This window comes from Serinus canaria, chromosome 12 (genome assembly GCF_022539315.1).
Source record: "Serinus canaria isolate serCan28SL12 chromosome 12, serCan2020, whole genome shotgun sequence".
In the NCBI taxonomy this organism is placed as follows: domain Eukaryota; kingdom Metazoa; phylum Chordata; class Aves; order Passeriformes; family Fringillidae; genus Serinus; species Serinus canaria.
This window is the reverse complement of record NC_066326.1, coordinates 11605194-11625854: the sequence shown is the minus strand read 5'-3', so window position 1 is coordinate 11625854 and position 20661 is coordinate 11605194. Positions and strand designations below refer to the sequence as shown.

Here is a 20661-nt window from a genome sequence, read left to right as displayed (position 1 = left end):
CATGGCTGTGGGCTGGGGAAGGGGATTGCACAGTTGGATTCATCCTGGTCCTAAGCCTGGTCCACAGCTGCAGTGGGGGGGGAAATGGGTGGTTTGGGGTGCTGATTTTGTGTGCTCCAGGGTGACAGAGGTTTCCCAGGACCAGAAGGACCTCCTGGCCCCAAGGGTAACACAGGAGATAAAGGTGCCCGTGTGAGTACTTGCCTTGAGGGTAGGAAGCACAGGGCACATGGCACAGCCCTCCCCAGGCTCATGGTGCCTGTGCTGTTGCTCCATGCTGTGTCCTTCCTTGTCTAGGGTCCCCCTGGCCTGAGCATCCCTGGGCCAGCTGGCCCCAAAGGCGAGCAGGGCGATCGGGTGAGTCTGGGGGCACCCTGGGGCCCTCCCCTGGCAAGGGGTCACCAAGGTTCCCCGTGACACCTGCTCTTCCTCTCCAACAACCAGGGCATCGTTGGCCTCACAGGCAGGAGCGGCCCAAAGGTGATGTCATTGCCCTTCCATTCGTCTGTCCATCCATCTGTCCGGCTGGCTGGCTTCTAGAGGGGCTGTTCCTGCAGGCTGTGCCCCTTCTCTCCCCAGCTGCCCACACTCTGTCCTGACTGTTGCCCCTTCCCTTGCCTAGGGTGACCCAGGAGAGCCAGGGGAGAAGGGGGAGCCGGGCCGAGCGGGCGCCCCTGGGCAGATGGGGCCGCGAGGCAAGGAGGTAGTGTGGGACAAGGGGCTGTGGGGCACTGTGGCCCTGAGCAGAGGGGGGCTGGCAGGGAGCAGGGGGATGCTGGTGACTTGTTCTTCTCTCTCCTGGCCGGTGCCCACTGATTTGTGCCTCAGGGAGAGCGAGGAGAGAAAGGTGACGAAGGCACCCCGGTACGTGAGGGTCCCCAGGACCACTGCCCCTCTTCCCTCTGCCCCTGTTCCTACTGCCTCCCACTCACCCCCTCTTTCTCCACAGGGAGAAGCAGGCCTGCCTGGCAAACCTGGAGACAGGGGTCCCCGGGTAAGTTCAGGGCTGCTGGGCACCCTGGGCAGGAGAGAGCCTCATGGCCTTGGGGTGGCTCCTGCTAATGCACATCTTCCATTTGCCCCCCACCCAGGGCCTTCCTGGCTACCGTGGCCCCCCCGGGGAGAAGGGTGACTTGGGGGACCCAGGACCTGAAGGCAGGAATGTGAGTAGCCCCTTGCATGGGCCCACTGCTCCATGGACACCCACCACCCCTCACAGCTCACTGCCCCACACCCACCCTTACCCCAGGGGTATCCCCCATCCCACAGGACCCACATCCCACGGGTCCCCCCTCCCCCTCTGACTCCATCCCTCTTTTCTGCAGGGCAGCCCTGGAGCACCAGGGAGCAAGGGTGACCGTGGGGACCCAGTGAGTGATGGCAGAGCCACAAGTGGCCCCCCACCCCAGAGCCAGCTGTGCCCTCCCCAGGGCTGTGCCAGCTCCCTTTAATCTGCTTCCCTTGCCCTTCTTTCAGGGGCTTCCTGGACCCCCAGGACGAACTGTAAGTTCTGCCTCCCTCTTCTCCCTGCCCGTGGGCTGGTGTCCAGCCCTGTGTGCTCCAACAGCTCCTCTCTGCCCCACAGGTCGATGTTGGGCTCGGAGGAGTGGGGGGAAAGGGTGAGAAGGTAATGACTGAGTCCTTGGGATGCTGGGGTGGGATACTCTCTGCTGTCCTCTGGGTTCTGCCTGGCCGCTGGCATCATTGTTCATCAAGCCCTCCCTGCCCAAAACAGCCTCTGCCACGAGCAGCTGATGTGCCCCACGACTGAGAGGCACCTGGAACTCAGGGGCACAGGGGCTGACACTCCTGCCCTGTGGTGGGAGGAGGCCCTGTAGGGCTGAGGTTTCCAAAGGAGCTGGTGTGCTCCTGGGTCCCCAGGCCCACAGGGGTCCCATGGCAGCACCCAGCACTCTGGGCATTCTGCTTTTACAACCCAGCTTAGGCTCAGGACAGTTTTGGCCACAGATTGTGCTCTGTGCTGGGTGGCACTGTGGTCCCAGCTGTGGTTCTGTGGCTGAGCTGGCTCCTGGCTCAGCAGTGCTGCCCGGTGCCTTTTTCTGCAGCCACACTCTGGCCCCTACTGCCCCAGCGAGAACTGCACTGAGCCCAGCCACCTCTTTTTCAGCCTGTGCCTCTTTTTTTGAGACTGTTCCTCTCACCCCACCCCTAAACCACACAGCACCAGTGCTGTGTACTCTGGCACAGGCTTGGTACAGCACAGTAGCCTCTGACCACTGTGCCCTTCTCTGGCAGGGGGACCCTGGGGACCCGGGTGAGGATGGCGCCAAGGGTGCCCGGGGTGATGCTGGCTCCCCTGGAGTGCCTGGAGAGAGGGTAGGTGCTGGGTGCTGGGTCCCTGGTGTGGGGGGCACTGGGGCAGCATGAGGGCTGATGCTCTGCTCAGCCAGGGGTCCTGGTGTGCAGGCACTGCCTGCTGAGCAGCCAGGGTCCCTCCTTTCCCCCCATGCCCCACTGCTGAGAATGTCTCTTTCTTGCAGGGTGTGGAGGGCCCCCGTGGCCCCCCTGGCACACGGGTGAGTGTCCCCTTTCCCATGGGGGTCTGAATGGGGGACTCTGCCCTGTGCAGCTCCTGTTAATGGGAGATGATGCTCACTTCTCTTCTGGCCCGTAGGGTGACCCTGGGGACCGAGGCCTGCCGGGAGAGAAGGTGAGAGGGCTGGGGACTGAGGGTTGCCCCACAGCACTCCCATCCCACCCCAAAGCTCCAACCATCCTTCCCTGCTCTCTCACAGGGGGACCGTGGCCCGCCAGGGCTGGATGGCCGCAATGGGCTGGAAGGCAAACCCGGGCCCCCAGGGCCTGCTGGGCTGAGGGTGAGTGTGGTCCAGGCTGGGGGGAAGCTCTGTGCCTGGGTGCCATGGGTGGGAGCTGTGGGACAGAGGGATGATGGGGTGGGAGGAGCTGTCCCCCTGGACACCCTCTGCTCCAGGCTGGGGTTGCTCTGGAAGGGGTGCCTTTGGCAGGGCAGGAATGTCCCTGTCCTCACCTCCTCCTTGTCTGCAGGGGGACCCAGGGAAGCAGGGAGATCCTGGCCGGGATGTAAGTACCTCTGGAGAGGGCGGGTTCAGGTTTGTATTCCTGCTGGGGCCATCAGGCTTGCAAGGGACCAGTGTCCTGTCCCATGCTTCTCGGTCCAGGGCAGTGCAGCAAGAGCCTCCCCTGTCCCCAGCAGAGTGCCACTGCCGGTGACACTCCCTGCTCCCAGGGTGGCAGTGGCAGATGGGTGCCCTGCTGCCCTGTGCTCCCACCATCTCCTTTCCCTACAGGGGCTGCCTGGGCTGCGGGGGGAGCAGGGACCACCTGGCCCCGTGGGTCCCCTGGGACCGCCTGGTGTGCCTGTAAGTACCAGCCAGCTGCACCCTAGGGACACATCCTGTCCCATGCCCTCTGTGGATCCCAGCTGGATCCATCTGGCAAGCCTCCCCCTGTGCCCAGCTTCCCCTTCCACGCACCTTGAGGCTCCAGTGGGGCCCTGGCACCTCTGGCTGGTGGAGAGCCTGGGGGGCTCCCTCACTGCCTTTCTTTTCCTCCCAGGGCAAACCCGGTGAGGATGGCAAACCCGGCCTGAATGGCAAGAATGTGAGTAGGGGAAACAGGGCTTGACTTTGGGGCTCTCCCAGGAGGCTGAGGGATAGTGATCCCAGTACAGCATAAGGCAAGGGGAGGATGTGGCAAGGAACCCCCATGCTCTGAGCCATCCTCCGTTTTGTACCCATGTTGAGAGAGTTGACAGGCAGCCTTTGTTCCCAGGGAGAAGATGGGACACCAGGAGAGGATGGGAGAAAGGTAAGGAGGTGATCCACAGATGGTTCCTGTGTGGTCCCCTTGTGATTCCCACAAGCCTGGTGGCTCCACCCTGCCCAGACCAGGAGCACGATCCTGGGGCAGTGGATGGGGCAGCATCCCTCCAGCTGCTTTCTCTCCTGGTTAGGGAGACAAAGGTGATACAGGACTACCTGGGAGAGAGGTGAGTACTCCCCAAAGAGGGGTGTGTGATGGGTGTGCTGGGTGCCTGCCCCCACCAGGCACAGAGCTGGGTCCCAGACTCTGGGGTGATGCTGCTCTCTTGGCAGGGCCGCAGCGGTGCCAAGGGCGAGCAGGGGGACAGAGGTGTGCCAGGCCCCCTCGGCCCCCCTGGCCTCCCCGGCGTCCCAGGGCAGGTTGGCCCCCCTGGCCAGGTGTGTAGTTCTCCACCCCATGGTGCCGCTCAGCACCAGACCCTGGAGTCCAGACTGCTGTGAGGCAGGCAGGACCCCCATCCATGGCTCCCTCAGGGCACTGCCCTGTGTCCGTGGGGGCTGGGTGCTATTGTGTCACCTCCATGTCTTCTAGGGCTCCCCAGGCCTCCGTGGGGTGGCTGGGCCCAAGGTAAGTGTGCTCCTGCTCCCCAGTCCTCTGAGGCAAAAGTCTGGGGGGGAACCATATGCCAGAGAGAATAAGTCTCTGGCAGGAGTTCCTACCCCCAAGATAACAGGGCTGGACCCTGGTGCTGCTGCAAGTTGGTGCTGGGCAGACTGACTGCTCCCCTTGATCCCTTTGCTGTGTTTCAGGGGGACCCAGGGGAGCCTGGACTGCGAGGGGAGCCGGTGAGTGCCCAGCACTGAGCCTGACAAGCTACAAGCACCTCAGTCACAACCACAGGCCCTGCCCAGGCAGCAAAGTGTTAACTCTGAAACCTACCAAGGGAGAGCACTGCTCACCCCTCTTGCTGCACCTCTATACATCTTCTCATCATTCCTTCTTTTCCTCTAAACCTAGGGGCGACCTGGCAGCCCTGGAGCACGTGGAGACCCTGGGACTACAGTGGTGAGTCCCTATCCTGACCTGCTGTGCTGGGACAGCAGCATCAGCCCTGGGGGACAGAGGACCATCCACAGCCTCTATGGTGGGAACCTACTTTGTTTTTAATGTATTTTTATTGCAGAACATTGAACGTAGCCTGGAAGCACTTGGCATCAAGGTATGTATTTCCTGACTGTCAGGCTGGGTTTTCCTGGCACATGGCAGCAGGAAGAGGGCATGGGAGGTGGTGGGGGATCCGAGCAATTTAGGATGGGGCTGGCAGGACAGTGGGATGCTGCTGCAGCTGGGTTCCACTTATGCTCTCTCCTCGTTCCCAGGTTTCATCCCTGAAGGAGCTCACGGGTGCCTATGATGGGAGCTCAGACTCGTTTCCGCCGGCGGTCGAGCGGCTGCGGGGCCAGAAGGGCAGTCGGGGGGATCCAGGAGAAAGGGGGCCCCCGGGCCGAGAGGTGAGTGGAGCCAGGCTCGATGCCAAGCCCCAACACTCTGCCCCACTCCTGCTTTCTGGGCTGGCTGGGGATTCATCCAGCTGGCTCAGCCTGGGTGCCGGGGAGGGCTCACAGCCCCGCCTCAGGGTTGGCTCTGGCAGTGCAGCTTTTGTTTTGCAGGGCTCCTTAGGCTTCCCTGGCGAGCGAGGACCCAAAGGTGACAAGGGAGACCCAGGTACCCCCGGCCCCCAGGGCCCCATGGGCCGGGCCGTGGGTGAGCGGGGTCCCGAGGGCCCGCCTGGGCAGCCAGGGGAGCCTGGCAAGCCAGGCATTCCTGGGGTGCCGGGCCGGGCTGGGGAGCTGGGGGAATCCGGGAGGTCCGGCGAGAAGGTGAGTGTGTGTGGAGGTGCGAGGTGAGGTCTGGGGGACCTGGTCTGGGGGCTTGGGGACAGCCCCGTGACAGCCACCATGGTGTTTGCACAGGGCGACCGAGGCGAGAAGGGTGACCGAGGTGAGCAGGTGAGCTGGGAGAGGAACATGGTGCCCTCCATCCCCTCTGGTGTTGTGCCCCTCTTGAGGGGATGCAGGGCTCCCTGTGAGTCAGGCAGATGCCCATTTCCATACCTTCCTGACCATACCAGGGAGGCTCTGCTCTCCCATGCCCTTTGACACTCAACCTATTTCTCTGCCCTTCTCAGGGAAGGGATGGCTTGCCTGGACCCCCAGGGCCCCCAGGGCCCAAGGTAGGTGATGACTGCTGCTGGGGACCATTGTCAAGGTGCCAGCCCGCCCCTCTGGGGATGGATGGCCACATCCAGTCCCTTGGCTCAGGGCTCGGGGAGGGCTTTGCCCCTGAGGGATCCTTCCTGAGGTGCCCTGGGTGCTGGCCCTGACTGTGCCCTGCCCGCAGGTGGACGTGGTGGAGGGCAGCCTGATGGGCCTCCCAGGAGAGCGTGGCCCCATCGGACCCAAAGGAGCCAAGGTGTGTGGCTGGTCTGAAAGGAGAAGGCAGCCGAGACAACTGAGCTGGGCCAACAGCATGGGCTGGGGCTGAGGATGGTGGTGGGGCACAGGGGCAGCAAGGGCTGATGGCATCTGTCTTCTTCCCAACACAGGGTGAGCCTGGAGCTGAGGGCGAGCGAGGACCCAAAGGAGACAAGGTCTGAGGTCATAAGTCTCCCATGTCAAAAGGGAGCAAAGCCCTGGGTACTGCTGGGCACACCCCTCTTTGGGTGTGGACAGGCCCAGGGAAGTCATGGAAAGGTCCCTGCCTATCCTGTGACCCCGTGCCTGTCCCCACTGCAGGGTGAAGGTGGCTTGAGGGGTGACCGAGGGGAGCCTGGCGAGAAGGGCAGGGACGGCAGCCCGGTGAGTGCCACACTGCTCCCCTGCCTGGCACTGCCCCTGGCCCTGCCTGGCACTGACCCCACCCCTGTCTCCATCCTTTGCTCCAGGGCCTCCCGGGTGAGAGAGGGCTGGCAGGCCCTGAGGGGAAGCCGGTGAGTGGGGACATGGTGGAGAGATGCAGGCTGGGACTGGGGGAGCTCCTGTGGTCTCACACCAGCCACCACCAGCACCAGCAGGAGCATTTATGCCTCGTTCACCTCCTTCTCCCCACTCAGGGCCTGAGATTTGGGGGCCTCTTTCTGTTCCTGCCCTTCCTAAGTGCCCTGGCTGGGTACCACGCACTGGGAATGGGGAACATCCCTGGGGGGCAGGCGGGGCTGTGTGGGGGCACTGGGTTTGCTCATGTCCCCTGACTGTGATGTGGTTCTTTGCAGGGCTTGCCAGGCTTTCCTGGCGTGCTGGGACGCCCGGTAGGTGTCTGTGTGTCTCCCATGTCCCTGTGCCCCACCACCTCAGCACGTGGCCAGGGGCTCCTGGCTGTGAATGCTTGGTGAAACCATGGGGGTCACCCTGCTGCTGGGCTGGGTCCTTGGCTCCTGCATCTTAGCAGGACCTGTCCAGGCTTGTCTTACTTGGTGCTTACAAGAGCTGCTGGCACTGTCTGGGTCTGCTCTCCCTGGGGACATCCCCTGTTCCCACTGGGGAAAACCCACTTCTGCAGTGATCCCATTTCTTCCTCCCTTCAGGGCAATCAGGGAGACCCAGGACCCCCAGGACCTCCGGTAAGGAGCCACCTTGCACCACGTGCAGGGGACTGTCATACAAGGGTGATGTCAGCCAGGGTGGGCATTCCCCCGGGGAGCAGAGGTGGGGTGGCACTGCTGGGACTGAGTGTTCCTGCTGCCCCCTCCCTGTTCTGTGCCACCAGCAAGCAAGCACCACCTCAATAATGTACCCTTGTCCCCTGCAGGGCAGTGCTGGCCCCCCAGGGACCCAGGGCCCAGCTGGTGCCAAGGTAAGGCAGCAGCACTGGCATCTGCATCAGCATTGCCACGTCCAGCCTGGCAGAGGGGAAAGGTCCCTTGCCAGATTTGGGGACTGGAGGGAGGACAACGTTTCAGGAAGTTTTGGGCTGGAGGGAGGGACATTTGGCTGGACCCCCTCCTGGATCCAGCCATGAAGATATGCCAAAGTAGCTGGGTGGTTGGGGTGGTCAGGCTGATGCAGCATCTTCTTCCCAGGGTGATCCAGGGGAACCTGGCTCCAGCATCCGTGTGAGTACTCATACCCTCCCTGTCAGTACCCACCTGGCTGCCCAAAACCATCCAGCCTCCCCAAAACCAGCCAGTCCCACCCCAAACCATCTTCCCACGGGGGCAGCCAAGGTCCTGGCTGTGCCATCCCCTCTCTGATGCGGCTGTTTCCATTGCAGGGCTTGCCTGGCCCCCAGGGCAACATGGGCCTGCCAGGACCCCTTGGGCCCCCTGGCCCAGGGGTAGGTATTTGCAGCACCCCAAACACCCCTTGGCTGCTCCTGGTGCCTGGGATGCTGCTTGATTTCTGCTCACATCTCCATTGCAGGGCCCGCCGGGGGTCCCCGGGCTGCCAGGACAAGTGGTGAGTGTGTGGCCCCCACATGTGGCTGCCACCAGTGAGGGTGCTTGGGGCTGCCTGCACAGCCCAGCCCCACTCTCACTGCCTGCAGGGGGAGAGCGGGAAGCCAGGCGTGCCAGGCAGGGACGGTGTGCCAGGGAAGGACGGTGAGGCAGGAGTGCCTGGGAAGATGGTACGTATGTGCTTACTCTGCCCCATCCCAGGGGGACCAACACTCAGCTCAGCCTGGCTTGTCTGCAGCCAAGGCTGAGGGCTGTGCCACTTGTGCCAGGGCTTACCGGGACCTTCGGGGCCTGCTGGTCCCAAGGGAGAGCCAGGGGATGCTGGAGCCCCAGGGCAGGTGAGTGCAGAGCTGCCTTGGCCAGGGTGAGGGGGAGCATCCCCGCACAGCCCTGCTCACCTGCCCACTCTGTCCTCTGCCCCAGGCCATCATCGGCCCCCCTGGAGCCAAGGGAGAGAAGGTAAGGAGCCAGGCTGTGAGGGCTGGGCTGGGCAAGGCTCTGCTGGGCCCTGGCATCCACAGTGGGCACAGCTGAGCACCCGTGTGTGCCCTGCAGGGTGAGCCGGCGCTGCTGGAGGGTGTGCTGCTGGGAGAGCCCGTGAGTCACCCCCACACACCTTGACACTCCCACTCCCCTCATCTCCTGTCATTAACCTTTCCCTACCACAACCTTATGCCCTCCCACCACCCTTGACTTCTGAGGGGCAAGCCAGCCCTGTGGCTGCCCTCTCTCCTAACACTGCTGTCCCTGACAGGGCTCCAAGGGTGACCGAGGCTTGCCAGGCCCCAAGGGTGACAAGGTGAGCACTGTCAGTGGGGAGGGGTTGTGTGGTCCTCAGCTTCCTGGCTGCTTGGCCACCATGTGGGGATCCAGCTGCAGCTGCTCTCCCAGTTCATAATCCAACACATCTGCTTTTTCCTTGTTTTTCCCTGCCAGGGGGAGCCAGGAAAGTTTGGAGAGCCAGGAGATCCTGGGGAAGATGTGAGTAGGAGGCATATTGGGGTGGTGGGTGGATATTGGGAACAGTGAATGCTGGTGAGGGCTGGGATCTGTGCCCCTGCCACCTACTGCCCAGGTCTTCCTGGGGGCTTGGTGTCTTCACAGGGAGCCAAGGGGTCCTCTGGAGCCAAAGGGGAGAAGGTACGTGTCCCTACCCCCAGGGGGATTCCCCCACCCTGTGGGATGCTCTGGGTGGCATGATGGCCCTGGCACCCCTGTGCCCACCAGCTGGGTGATGTGCCACACGCTCTGTGCCACCTTGCAGGGATCAGTGGGTGTCGGTGCACGGGGACCACCAGGACAGGATGGGCCTCCGGGTCTGAAGGTAACCCCTGTTCCCATGTCACCCTGGCTCTGATCATGTCCCTAATGCCCCAGTGATGCTCTAGCTTGGCTGGCTGAGGGAAAAGCACACTTCTGAGGAGCTTCATCTTTTACTTCCCTTCTTCAGGGTGACACTGGCTTGCCAGGATTACCAGGACCCCCAGGCTTGGCAGGCCCTGCTGGGATGCCAGGACAGCCAGGCCTGAGAGGGGACAATGGACAGCCTGGCCCTCCAGGTCCCCCAGGAGAGAGGGTAAAGGCTTCAACCAGAACATGGCATCACTGGTCCTGGCGACTCTGGGCCCTTGTGCAGTGGCAGTGAGGTCCCTGCAAGCCCCACTGCTTCCCAGCCCCAGGCTCTGCCCATTCCCTGCTTTCTCCCTGCAGGGTTTGATTGGCTTTCCAGGCAGGGATGGCACCGCTGGACCACCAGGACCTGTGGGGCCCCCAGGGCCGGCCGTGAGTATGGTGGCACAACATTCCTGGGGCTGTGGGCTCTGCCCTGCTGGCTCAGGCAGGCTGGCAGGGACTGGCTGGCACCTCCCTGGGCCCTGGGAGTGCCCAGGGAGGTGCCAGACAGTTGCTGGAGTGTGCAGTGCCGTGGTGGGATTCCAGAGATGTTTTGCAGGGTGTCTGGCACTGCTTTCCTCCTGTGGCTTGCTCACCCTTCTCCTTTCTTTTAGGGCATACAAGGGCCCCCTGGCCTGAAGGGTGACAAGGTAGGACCAGGGGCAGCCCTATAGCATGAGAGGTGGGAGGCTGCTTCCCTTCTGGAGTGTCCCTGCAGCCAGCTCACCCCTGAGGGTGCTGAGTCCACTCTGGATGGTGGCACATGGCACCAGGCACCCAGAGAGCTGGTGGGGACTGTGGGGTGTCCCTGGCATGGGGGCTGCCTGGCAGGGCTGGGAGGAGCTGTGGCAGTGAGGATGGGGATGAGTTCTTGCCTTCCTCTGGCAGGGTGCTCCGGGAGCCGGGCTGCCAGGAGCCAGGGGTGAACGTGGTGACCCAGGACCACGGGTAGGTATTGCCACAGTCCCCCCATGTCCCCACAGCCAGGGACACGAAGGCTCATGGTGCCAGCCCTGACAGGTCTCTGAGCCAGAGCTGCAGCTGTCCCTGGGGTGGGGTGATGCTGGGGTGCCCCCAACTCCCTTCTCATATCCCTTCCTCCTTGCAGGGTGAGGATGGGCGCCCAGGGCCAGAAGGGGATCGTGGGCCAGCAGTAAGTGCCCCCCTCCCTCAGCTGCACCCTGGTCTGGGTGATCCCTTCCTGAGCACACCTCTCTTGTCCCCCACAGGGCTTGCCTGGGAACCGTGGGGAGCGTGGGGACAAGGTAAAGGACTCTGTGGGCTGGGGGGAGAGTGATGCACCTCCAGGTGCTGGGGTGCCCAGGGAGGTGCTGCCTGCTTCCTGCTGTGCATCTTTGCATCATCTCACCTCATCCTCACAGGGAGACATTGGGGCCCCAGGACCCAAAGGAGACAAGGTGAGTCCTTGGGCGGGGGGCAGTGGGGAGGCAGGCAGCAGCCCTGGCCCCCCTTCTCACCTCACCTCTGTCTCTGCTGTGGATGTACAGGGTGATACTGTGGTGGTGGAGGGGCCGCCAGGAGCACGGGGCAGCAAGGGGGAGCCGGTAAGAGCTGTCCCTGTCCTCCCTCTCCCCATCCTTCTTGTCCCTCTGGGAAGAGCTGGAGGAGCTTTTCCCTGCTGGGGGACCCTCCCTTGCAGAGTGTATTGTCCCCTCTCCCCCTGCCACCCTCCCCCCATGGGAGTCTGTCCTCCCCACCCTGATGTGTGTCTGAGCTTCTCCTCATTCCCTGACCCCTCCCTGTGTTTCCTTCTTTGCAGGGAGAGCGTGGCCTGAAGGGCACAGAAGGGGACAAGGGGGACAAGGGGGAGCAAGGCATGCTCGGAGAGAAGGTACAGGGCTGGGGGGAGCTTGTGCAGGGCTGGGAGCTGCTGGGTTGGGGATCATGGAAGGCTATTGACAGGGCGAGGGACAGAGGAAGCAGGGCATGACAGCATCCCTGTGCCCTATGTGCTGGTGCTAGCAGGGATATGGTGCAAGGGGACCTGCCAGACCTGGCCTCGGAGGTGACCATGGCTGTGCTGTGGCCATGCAGTGGCTGTGGCTGGAGCTCTCCCTCCTGCCTGTGCTGATCTGGGTTTCTGCTTGCAGGGCACGAGGGGTGAACAAGGAGAGAAGGGCTCCATGGGCTTCCCTGGGGCACGTGGCCCTAGTGGGCAGAAGGTATGAAGCTGGGCAGCCTCTCAGCTGGGGGATGCTGGTGGCACCATCCCCTCACCTGCCCTGACTGGTGTCTTTGCCTTCCCCAGGGAGAGGTTGGAGCACCAGGAGAGCCTGGCGAGCCGGTGAGGAGTTGTGTCTGTGCCTCTGCCACCCCAGTGCAGGGCAGGAGCAGACCCTGCTCATGCTGTGTGCTCTCCCACAGGGCCAGCCTGGCCGTGATGGCATCCCCGGGGCCCGGGGGGACAAGGGGGACATGGGACCCCTGGGCATGCGTGGCCTCAAGGTGGGTTGGCTTCTCTGGCTGCCAGCACTCTCCAGTTCTGGCTTGGCATGGCTCTGACTTCCCATCCTTGCAGGGTGACCGGGGCATGAAAGGTGCCTGTGGCCTCAATGGGGAAAAGGGTGACAAGGTGAGTGTGTGCCTGCAGGGTGCTGCAGGAGCCTGGATGTTGCCTGGGGTCTGTGGCCCTTTGGATCCCCTCCCTCAGCCAGCAGGAGCAGGGAGATGGCTGAGGCCAGACCTTGACCCCGTGACAGGCTCAGGGGGTCCCCTCCTCGGCCTGTGGCTCTGGGCTGAGCACTGAGGGGTGAAGGACTGACTGCCCTGCCTCTCTCCTGCCTGCTGTAGGGAGAGCCAGGGATCCCAGGGCGCTCGGGACTGCCAGGGAGGAAAGGAGAGCCGGTAAGCACCTCAATGACACCAGGGTGGGACAGGAAAGCGTGGCTGGTGGCTGATGGACATCTGCTTTGTCCTCCAGGGAGAACTGGGTCTGTCAGGACCACCAGGCATTCCTGGAAAGGAAGGGCTCATGGGACCCAAGGTAGGTTAGAACTGTGCTGAGAAAAGCTGTGCTGGCACTTCATCCCCTGGCTGCTTGCCCCCCACTGTGTGTCCCCTGCTGCCTGTCTCTTCCTCTTTGCAGGGTGACCGGGGATTTGATGGGCAGCAGGGAGCCAAAGGAGACCAGGGGGAGAAAGGAGACCGGGTGAGCAGGCTGGAAAGGGATGGGATGCATTGCACCACATTGCTTGTACCAGGATACAGCCTTGGTTGGAAGCACATCAGAGCCTGATGCTCCCAGAAGAGTCTTTCAGTGCTGCTCTAAATTATGTCACTAAAAAGGACTGACAACAATTCCCTGCTCTTTATAAGGAGGCACCAGTGCTGGTTTTTTGGGGATGCCCAGCTGTGGGGTCAGAGGATGTCCATGGCATCTGCTCTGAATTTGGGGGCTCTGGCACCCCTGGCCTCACCCTCTGCTCTCCTCCAGGGTGCCCCGGGTGTTATGGGTGGCCCTGGTCCCCGGGGCAGTGACGGTGCTCCTGGCCCCCCTGGGCCCTCAGGGAGCGTTGGCCCACGAGGTCCTGAGGGCATGCAGGGCCAGAAGGTAAGTCCTCACCACAGGTGACTGCTCCCCTCTGGGGCTGTGATGATGAGAGGGCCCAGTCCCCCTCATGGGTGAGGGGTGGGTGGCATCTGGAATCATGTCCCAGCTCTGTCCTGCCCTGCCAGCTCGCTGGTTTTGGGTTCCTCCCTTGTGTCCCCCTGCCCAGGGGATGGAATCTGGAACCCTGCTTGTCCATGAGTTGGGCTGGACCCATCCCCATCCCCATCCCCACCTGCACTGGCATCCCTGGGGTGCTGGCGTGGGGAAAGCAGCACATCCATGGTGCAGGGGAGAGCAGAGAGACTCCAGCACCCAGCAGCCAGATCCTGAGCACGTGTCCTTTGCAGGGGGAGAGAGGCCCCCCTGGACAGTCAGTGCCCGGTGCACGTGGCATGCCTGGCATCCCTGGTGAGAGAGGAGAGCAGGTAAGTGTCTGGGTCCCTGGCCCTGCCTGGATGGGCTTCAGCCAGGGCCAGCTTCCCACCTCCTTTCTGCTGTCCCCAGGGCAGTCCTGGCACCCACGGGCTCCGTGGGGAGAAGGGGGAGCCAGGCATGACGGTAAGGAGCCAGAAGGGAGCCAACACAGGCTTGTGGCACTCAGGTCACTGGGGTGGGAAGGGGCACTGGATCTATCCCACTGCCACCGAGGTAGGGCCTGCCCTCACCTCTGGGCTCTGCTTCCCCTTACCCTGGGGAAAGGGTTTTTCCTCCTCTTGAACTGCACCATCCCCCATTACTACCCTTGCCCTTCGTGTGCCTGGCAGGAGGAGGAGATCCGTGCCTTCGTCAGGCAGGAGATGAGCCAGCACTGTGGTGAGCATCCCCACTGCTGCCCTGGGGCTGGGGGTCTGGACCCACTGCCCCTGACCCCACCCTGTCTCTCCCACAGCCTGTGGTGGCCACTTCCCACGGCACCAGGACTCGCGTGAGCACTCAGGTTGCAGCTCTTCCTTCCTATCCCCCTGCCCCACACATGTGGCACAAAAGGAGCCCTGGCACCCAGGTGTGCCACTGGTTTTGGGGAGCTGGAGGTGGCTGGCACCCTCCATGACCCTTCAGTCAGGGTCAGCATCAGTGCAGGACCCTGCACAGGGAGAAGGGATGGTGTGTGGCAGAAGTGATGGCACAGGGATCCCAGGGACAGCTGGCTCTCAGGATGGTGCCAGTGGGGTCTGGGTGCTGCCAGGGTCTGCCCAACTGAGGGGATCACAGGAACTGTACCCCATCTATTCTTGGGTGTCAGAACTGGGGCAGGGGTCTTGCAGGGATCAGCAGTGCTGGAGGGAAGGGTAGGTTGGAGGAGCGGGATTAGAGGGATGGAGGCAAGGGGTGGGCTGGGATGAGGTGGGTGCTTTCTCTCCAAGGAGGCTGGGGGGCTCAGGCCAGGAGCAGCTTCCACTCTGCCCAGGGAGCAGGAAGAATCGTCCGCCAGGAGAATGAGCATGACCAAACAGGTGATGGAGAGTCTGGAGGGTCTGTGAGATCTGGTGACATGGGCATGTGTGCCCCCCTGTGCCCTCCCCTGTCCCTGTCTTGCTGGGCTCTGAGTGGGTGCTGTCTCTAGGCCTCCCCTGGCTGTGCCTCCTCCAGAAGCCCCCATGGCAGCCCTGGTCTGTGGTGCAGACAGGGGAGGGGGTATCTCCAGGTCCACCATCCCTGTCCATGTACCCTGTCAGGCTGCAACAGGATTGGGCAGTGCTGCACTGCTCCGCACCTGAAAGGGGTGGTTTTCCCTTGGGAAATAAGGGGAGAGCAGCCCAGACTCCTTTGCCTCCTCCCTGATGCCTGTGTCCCCTTGACAGGGTCCTTCTCCACTCAGCCGTTCCTTGCTGGCAGCGCTCACGTAGTCCCTGTGCTCAAGTTGTCACACACTGAGGAGGATGAGGGTGTGTCATCCCTGTGCTTTTAGTCCTTGTCCCCCCTTTTCTGCACTCCATGTGTGTGGTGAGGACTGCTCATGTGTGGTGCTGTCTCCCAGGGCAGGACAGGCAGATCACGCTCGACGACGATGACCTCGCGTATGACATGGATGGAGAGGAGGATGACTACGAGGAGGTCCCAGAGATGGACAGTGTGGAGCAGCCCACAGTGGATGGTGAGCTTCCCTGCACCCACCTGGCAGGGAGAGCTAAGCTGCTGGGGGAATCCATGGAGCTGCCCCAGGTTTTGCTGGGGAGGTGTCTTTGCATCCAGCTGGGCAGTGGGTCTCTGTGCCATCTGTCTGGGGGATTTGGGGTTTCCTGCCCTCTTGCTGGTACTTGGGAGGGTTGCACCTTCTCTATCACTGTGCTGCCCACACCATGCAGAGCTTGTGCTCTATGCCCCTCACCAAAGCCATCACCAGCAGTGATGGGTGGTGTGCTGGGCTGGTGGGACCTGCTGCCCTGGCAGGTTTCCTGTGCTCTGGTCATGAGCCACAGGACAGATCCCAAAGGCCCCAGGAGATCAGGGAAGCCCCAGTGGTAGTAGCCTTTGGAGAGTCCCTCTGTAATCCTTTCAAGGGGTGCTGTGGCCATCATGTCCCCACGCCACCTACCTCCCCACTCTTTGCTGGGAGTTGTCCCAGGAAAGAGAGCGGCATCTCCTTCCCTCAATTCCAGCATTTGGGCAGAGCACAGAGACATCTGCTCCAGCCAAATACTTCCCATGCTCAGGCTTTCCCTTCTGGGGCTTCCCCTCCTCTGCCTCGTGGGTCTGGCAGCCCCTGCCTGCCCTCACAGCAGCGTTTGCCCACAGCCGAGCCCTGCAGGCTGCCGCTGGACGAGGGGAGCTGCCAGCGCTACACCCTGCGCTGGTACTACAACCAAAGAGCCCGCGAGTGCCGGCCCTTCGTCTACAGCGGCTGCCAGGGCAACCCCAACCGCTTCCACAGCAAGGAGGAGTGTGAGCTGCACTGCGGGCAGCACCCCGGGGCAGGTGGGCAGCACCTCCACCCTGTGCCCTGGGCTCAGCGATGCAGAGCTGGGGGACAGTGCTGGTCCCCCCTCAGCTCTGACAGCGCCTCGCTTCTCTCCACAGATTCCCGCGGCAGTGCTGGCAGCACGGAGGGAGGGCAGCCAAAGGTGTAGGTGCAGGCAGTGTCTGGGCAGGCAGGGCTGCCTGGAGCTGGGGCCCAGCTGCTGCCCTGGCCGGGGCTGGGCTGCCCGTGGGGGCAGTGGCCATGGACCCACCAGCCCCAGCAGGAACCTGGTGCTATTTTAACCTGTCTTTATGCTGCTCATGGGTTTTTCATTTCATATCAGTTTATTGTCATTAAGGTGAAATTTATGTCAAATGGGAAACTGCCTCCCACCAAGGCTCTGAACCCCCTTTCCCACTGGGCTGTTCTCAGTTTGATTTTTAAATTATTTTTTTTGCCAACAGAAGGGTTCTTAGCCCTGTTCTCTCTCTCTGGAAGCAGAGAGAGGACTTGGCACAGTTGGGCTCCCTCCCCTCCCCTCCCATAATACCCTTGTGCCCTTCCTTTCCTGCCCCCCCAGACCCCCAAACTCCCTCTCTGCTCCCCACTCTATGCTGAGAGAGCTGCCCACATCCTTGTGCCAGGCAGTGCCTCCCTGCACAACATCCCTCACCCCCACCCTGCAATGAGCTCCATCTGAATAAATTTCACCTTAACCTCAACTAGGGCCCAGCTCCCCTTTTGTGGCTGCAATTGTTTGGCAATGACCTGTGGAGAGACTGGAGGCTCTTGCCATGTGCTACCCTCCAGCTCACACATCTGCCAGCAGCACATCTGGCTTTAATCTGGGGGATCTCACCTGCACCCCCAGGCCTGTCAGGGAAACCCTGAGGATGGTGCTATGTTAGAAGCAGCTCCTGCTCGCCCACACTTTCTCTCAAAGGCTTTGTGAAAGTGATGTTGCAGCCCCTGCTTCCCCCCATCCCCAGGGCTGAGTAGGGATGTGCCCTTCACTATCCCAGAGCCCCAAGGTCCCAGGTGGGCTTTGTGGCCCCCACTCGTCCTGCTGTTCTCTGTGTGTATTATATACAGCAAATGTCTATGTGTACCAATGCAGGGGGATGTGCATTAAAGCTGTGCTCACAAGGAGATGTCACACTTCTTGGCACATTGCTGGAGATGCCTGTGGAGTTTGGGGACAGCTCTTGACTCAGGCATGCCCCCTGCCCCTGCCAGCTGGGCTGCCCTTTCCAGCTGCCCACTGCTGGCAGTGCTGGCTGGGGTTCCTCACCCCTTCTAGGGAGCCCAGTGCCCCATCCCTGTGCCCAGCACGTGCCCAGCTGATGCAAGCCAGGCCATGACCCCCTGTGCAGGCCCTGACGTGTCAGCACGTGAGTCTGTGGTGCTGCATGATGTACTGTGTGAATCAGTGCTGCCAGCTAATTTTGGCTTCTGGGTGTGAGTTCCTGGCTGTCCCTGGGAGGAGGAACAAAGCTGGCATTATTTTTGTTCTCTGCTGTCCTGGGGAGGGTGGCATAGGCTGGGTCACCCAGCGGTTCAGACCACGGGGGTAGGCAGAGCCCCAGTGGTCTGAACCCTGGGCACCCTGACTCCTGGCCTTGGCTGTGGGGCTGAGCACCCACAACTCAGCTCATGTGGTGCCCACCCAGCCTAAGAGCCTTGGGATGCTCCCACACTCCCTAAGGAGACTACTTTGGAGCAAAACTCTTGTGTATGGGGCTCACCCCACAGCAATGCCTACAGGCTGCCACCCACCTTGGGCAGCTGGGCCAGGCTGGGCTGGTGCAGGTACCTGCAAGCCAGTGGTGTCCCAGCTGGAATGCATTAAGGTGAGCTGCAAGCCACTGGTGTCCTGCAAACCAGTGGCCAAAGCAGGGCTTGGGTTTGGCACAGCAGGGAGGTGACATGTCTCTGGATGTGTCCTCCATGTGGCCAGGGAGTCTGTCAGGACACAGTGCCAAACTGGTGCCAGGAGCTGTCCTTGTGAGGGGGCCTTGTGAGGCACAATGCCCATGATCCCAGCAATATGCCTGTTCTCTCCCTCCCTTAAGAGATCACCAAGCCTGACAGGAGCAGGGAGGCCTAATTAGATGGAGAAAAAACATCTTGCCAGTCAAACATGAAACAATTACGACTGAGCTGTCCCAGGTTCCCGGAATCCCCTCCAAATGCAGCTGGTGGAGCTCCAAGGGGGCACACACCCACCCACATCCTGGGATGATTTAATCTGCCATTAGGCAAAATGTATTAAAAATATTTCCACACACTGCCCCCCCACCTTCCCCCTGTCACCATCACCCCCTCTGCGGGTCAGAGGTGGAGCTGGGACAGGATAAGAGCCAGGGCTGGGCAGGGAGCAGAGCAAATCCCCAGCTTGTGGTCCCTGCAGCCTGGGAGCACTGCTGAACATCGAGGAGACGAGGACCTGCTGCAAATGGTGAGGCTGTGCCCTCAGTGGTGCTTTTTCAGGGGCTTTTAGCTGGGAAATAGGTTGCAGGGGGTTAGATGCTTTTCATTCCTCTCTTTGCAGGGAGTTAACCACCTCTGGCTGCCTTCTCTGGTACTTTCCAAAGGGTTTCACCCCAGAGATACTCTGCTGGGTGACTGCTTTTGGGAAGAGGCAGCTATATAGCAGGATTTGTGCAGCAGTGTCCCTGCACCTGCTCTGACCCCCACCCCACATCCCAACACCCTGACCCCCACCCTGTAGCACAGCATCCTGCAATCCCTGGGGCCCTCCCTGTGACCAGGGTGAGGGATGGGCTGGAGAAAATTGCTGAGGCTTGACACAACTCAGGACCTGTGGCCAGTCTCCTGCCCCAATATGCTGTGTATGCTGGTCCAAGTGGCTCGTGTCCCTCCTTGGTGGGTGGCTTTTGCCCCAAAGAGCCCAGCAACACAGTGGGGAATGGCATCTGCCAGGGAAGGCGTGGGAGGAAGAAAGCTCCACTGCCTGCCCAGCCCTGAAACCCCAGGCATTTCCCTGGCCAAAGGGCAGGAATGGGCTGGGGAGCAGCCAGAGTACCCTGGCAGGCATCCTCCTGAGTGGGATTGTCTCCTTCCCTGGGTGACAAAGGGCTGAAGGGTGTGAAATTGAGGGCACAGCATCTGCCAGGGGCTGTGTGAAAGGACAAGGACACCCATGTCCCCTTCAGCCTCCCCAAAACTCCCCACCTTGTTCAAGAGGGTTAAAATCAGGGTGGAATCATTAAGGGCTCCTGAAAGGAGGGTGAAGCCCCACCAGTTGCAGGTGCAGGGAGTGGAGGGGTTCTGTGGGTGACACCGTGGTGGGGAGGTGTCCTGCCTGGGGGCTGTGGGCAGTGACAGGGTGATGGGGGTGATGCTCAGTGCCCAGCCACATGCTCCCTGCAGGCACCCCTGGTCATGCTGCGAGGCAGGATGCTGCTCTCCTGCCTGCTGTTCCTCGGGCCACCAACAGGAGCCTGGGAGGGACCAAGCCGTGAGTGGCTCTCACCAGCCCCCTCGGCTGTGGATGGAGGCAAGCTGCTGAGACAGGAAAGCACCAGCCACAAGATGCTGCCAGGTCTCTCCAAAATGAGGAGGGGTGAGGATGGCTCTGGGGCAGGGTCTCATCTGGATGAAGTCAGCCTGCCACTGCTGGAGGGAGCAGAAAGACAAGCCCTGCCCTGGCTGATGAGCTCAGCCACGGAGAGAGCGGCTCCCAGGAAAAAGGGGAGGAAGGTGTCCCTGTCACTTGATGTCCACACTCACTTACTGAAAATCCTGCTCGACCTGGCCCGAGAGAAGGAACTGCAGGCCAAGGCAGCTGCCAATGCCGAGCTGATGGCCCGGCTGGGGCGCAGGAGATGAACTGTCCTGGGATCCCTGGCTGGGATCCAGCATGGCTGGAGAGGGCAGTGGGGCTGGCACAGGGAGGTGTGGAGCAGCATCGGTGTGTCTGCAGGGGACTGGACATGGCACCTCATTCTCCTGGTCCTCATGGCACAGGCAGCAGCCATGGGAGGATTTGGTTTAATAACTCTCATCTCAGCACCACTGGAGAAGACACAGTTGGGTTTTTCTTGGCCAGTGCTTGAGCACAGCTGGTCCCAGCCTCAGGCACTACAGGGATTTCTATGCTTGGCTTTGCTCCCTGCTCATCCACCACCTAGATGTCTCCAAAGGGGCTGCATCCAGCCAAGAAGCTTTTCCTGGGTGCATCTTCTCTCTGGGTGACTGAAGAACACAAAATCCTCCACACACTTGGCCAAGCCTCAAAGCTGGAGTTAGCATGCAAAATAAAATGTGGTATCAAACACAGCTTGTGCTTTATACCTGTTCTGCACCCCTTTGCACTCACATTTTGTGTTCCTTTTTCCAGAGATGCTGTGAGGGCATGTGCTCGGCCAAGGCCAGCACAGGAGGTCATTAAATTCCACATGAGGGGTGTCAGACCTTGCACCTACAGCAGAGCCAGCCCGTGGCCCAGGGAGCCCATAGCAGCTCTGGGGCAACAGGGAAATCATGTGGTGCCACTGGAGCTGCTGCTTTCAGCCCAGCAGGGAGATAAGAGCAGTGCAGAGCAGAGTGCGGCCGCCC

General features: G+C 61.6%; 1 protein-coding gene across 14 annotated transcripts in view; it reads left to right on the top strand.

Annotated features, from left to right (window-relative positions):
* COL7A1 (collagen type VII alpha 1 chain) overlaps positions 1–17229 on the top strand; it is a 29552-nt gene extending 12323 nt beyond the window's left edge. For 6 of the 14 annotated variants that reach the window (XM_030227946.2, XM_018915090.3, XM_018915089.3 and 3 more), the window contains 72 exons: positions 121–192; positions 298–357; positions 445–480; positions 623–703; positions 829–864; positions 950–994; positions 1092–1163; positions 1326–1370; positions 1477–1503; positions 1586–1627; positions 2257–2337; positions 2502–2537; positions 2636–2671; positions 2757–2837; positions 3028–3063; positions 3291–3362; positions 3559–3603; positions 3775–3810; positions 3956–3991; positions 4098–4202; positions 4357–4392; positions 4575–4610; positions 4783–4830; positions 4949–4984; positions 5145–5276; positions 5436–5645; positions 5739–5774; positions 5954–5998; positions 6166–6237; positions 6371–6415; positions 6561–6623; positions 6710–6754; positions 7037–7072; positions 7349–7384; positions 7573–7617; positions 7844–7876; positions 8035–8097; positions 8184–8219; positions 8308–8388; positions 8488–8556; positions 8642–8677; positions 8774–8815; positions 8973–9017; positions 9155–9199; positions 9323–9358; positions 9483–9542; positions 9669–9794; positions 9929–10000; positions 10225–10260; positions 10499–10558; positions 10719–10763; positions 10840–10875; positions 10993–11028; positions 11119–11175; positions 11391–11462; positions 11722–11793; positions 11880–11915; positions 11996–12076; positions 12150–12203; positions 12422–12475; positions 12552–12614; positions 12717–12779; positions 13065–13181; positions 13529–13606; positions 13686–13739; positions 13946–13994; positions 14071–14184; positions 14546–14635; positions 14984–15067; positions 15160–15276; positions 15918–16097; positions 16200–17229. In XM_030227946.2, the coding sequence (XP_030083806.2) occupies positions 121–192; positions 298–357; positions 445–480; positions 623–703; positions 829–864; positions 950–994; positions 1092–1163; positions 1326–1370; positions 1477–1503; positions 1586–1627; positions 2257–2337; positions 2502–2537; positions 2636–2671; positions 2757–2837; positions 3028–3063; positions 3291–3362; positions 3559–3603; positions 3775–3810; positions 3956–3991; positions 4098–4202; positions 4357–4392; positions 4575–4610; positions 4783–4830; positions 4949–4984; positions 5145–5276; positions 5436–5645; positions 5739–5774; positions 5954–5998; positions 6166–6237; positions 6371–6415; positions 6561–6623; positions 6710–6754; positions 7037–7072; positions 7349–7384; positions 7573–7617; positions 7844–7876; positions 8035–8097; positions 8184–8219; positions 8308–8388; positions 8488–8556; positions 8642–8677; positions 8774–8815; positions 8973–9017; positions 9155–9199; positions 9323–9358; positions 9483–9542; positions 9669–9794; positions 9929–10000; positions 10225–10260; positions 10499–10558; positions 10719–10763; positions 10840–10875; positions 10993–11028; positions 11119–11175; positions 11391–11462; positions 11722–11793; positions 11880–11915; positions 11996–12076; positions 12150–12203; positions 12422–12475; positions 12552–12614; positions 12717–12779; positions 13065–13181; positions 13529–13606; positions 13686–13739; positions 13946–13994; positions 14071–14184; positions 14546–14635; positions 14984–15067; positions 15160–15276; positions 15918–16097; positions 16200–16249 (4443 nt within the window). In that variant the 3' untranslated portion in view covers positions 16250–17229. Of the gene's footprint in view, positions 1–120; positions 193–297; positions 358–444; positions 481–622; positions 704–828; positions 865–949; positions 995–1091; positions 1164–1325; positions 1371–1476; positions 1504–1585; positions 1628–2256; positions 2338–2501; positions 2538–2635; positions 2672–2756; positions 2838–3027; positions 3064–3290; positions 3363–3558; positions 3604–3774; positions 3811–3955; positions 3992–4097; positions 4203–4356; positions 4393–4574; positions 4611–4782; positions 4831–4948; positions 4985–5144; positions 5277–5435; positions 5646–5738; positions 5775–5953; positions 5999–6165; positions 6238–6370; positions 6416–6560; positions 6624–6709; positions 6755–7036; positions 7073–7348; positions 7385–7572; positions 7618–7843; positions 7877–8034; positions 8098–8183; positions 8220–8307; positions 8389–8487; positions 8557–8641; positions 8678–8773; positions 8816–8972; positions 9018–9154; positions 9200–9322; positions 9359–9482; positions 9543–9668; positions 9795–9928; positions 10001–10224; positions 10261–10498; positions 10559–10718; positions 10764–10839; positions 10876–10992; positions 11029–11118; positions 11176–11390; positions 11463–11721; positions 11794–11879; positions 11916–11995; positions 12077–12149; positions 12204–12421; positions 12476–12551; positions 12615–12716; positions 12780–13064; positions 13182–13528; positions 13607–13685; positions 13740–13945; positions 13995–14070; positions 14185–14545; positions 14636–14983; positions 15068–15159; positions 15277–15917; positions 16098–16199 lie in introns of those variants that run through there. The other 8 variants (XM_050979195.1, XM_050979194.1, XM_050979193.1 and 5 more) reach the window with 8 other exon arrangements.
* Positions 17230–20661: the final 3432 nt, after the last annotated feature.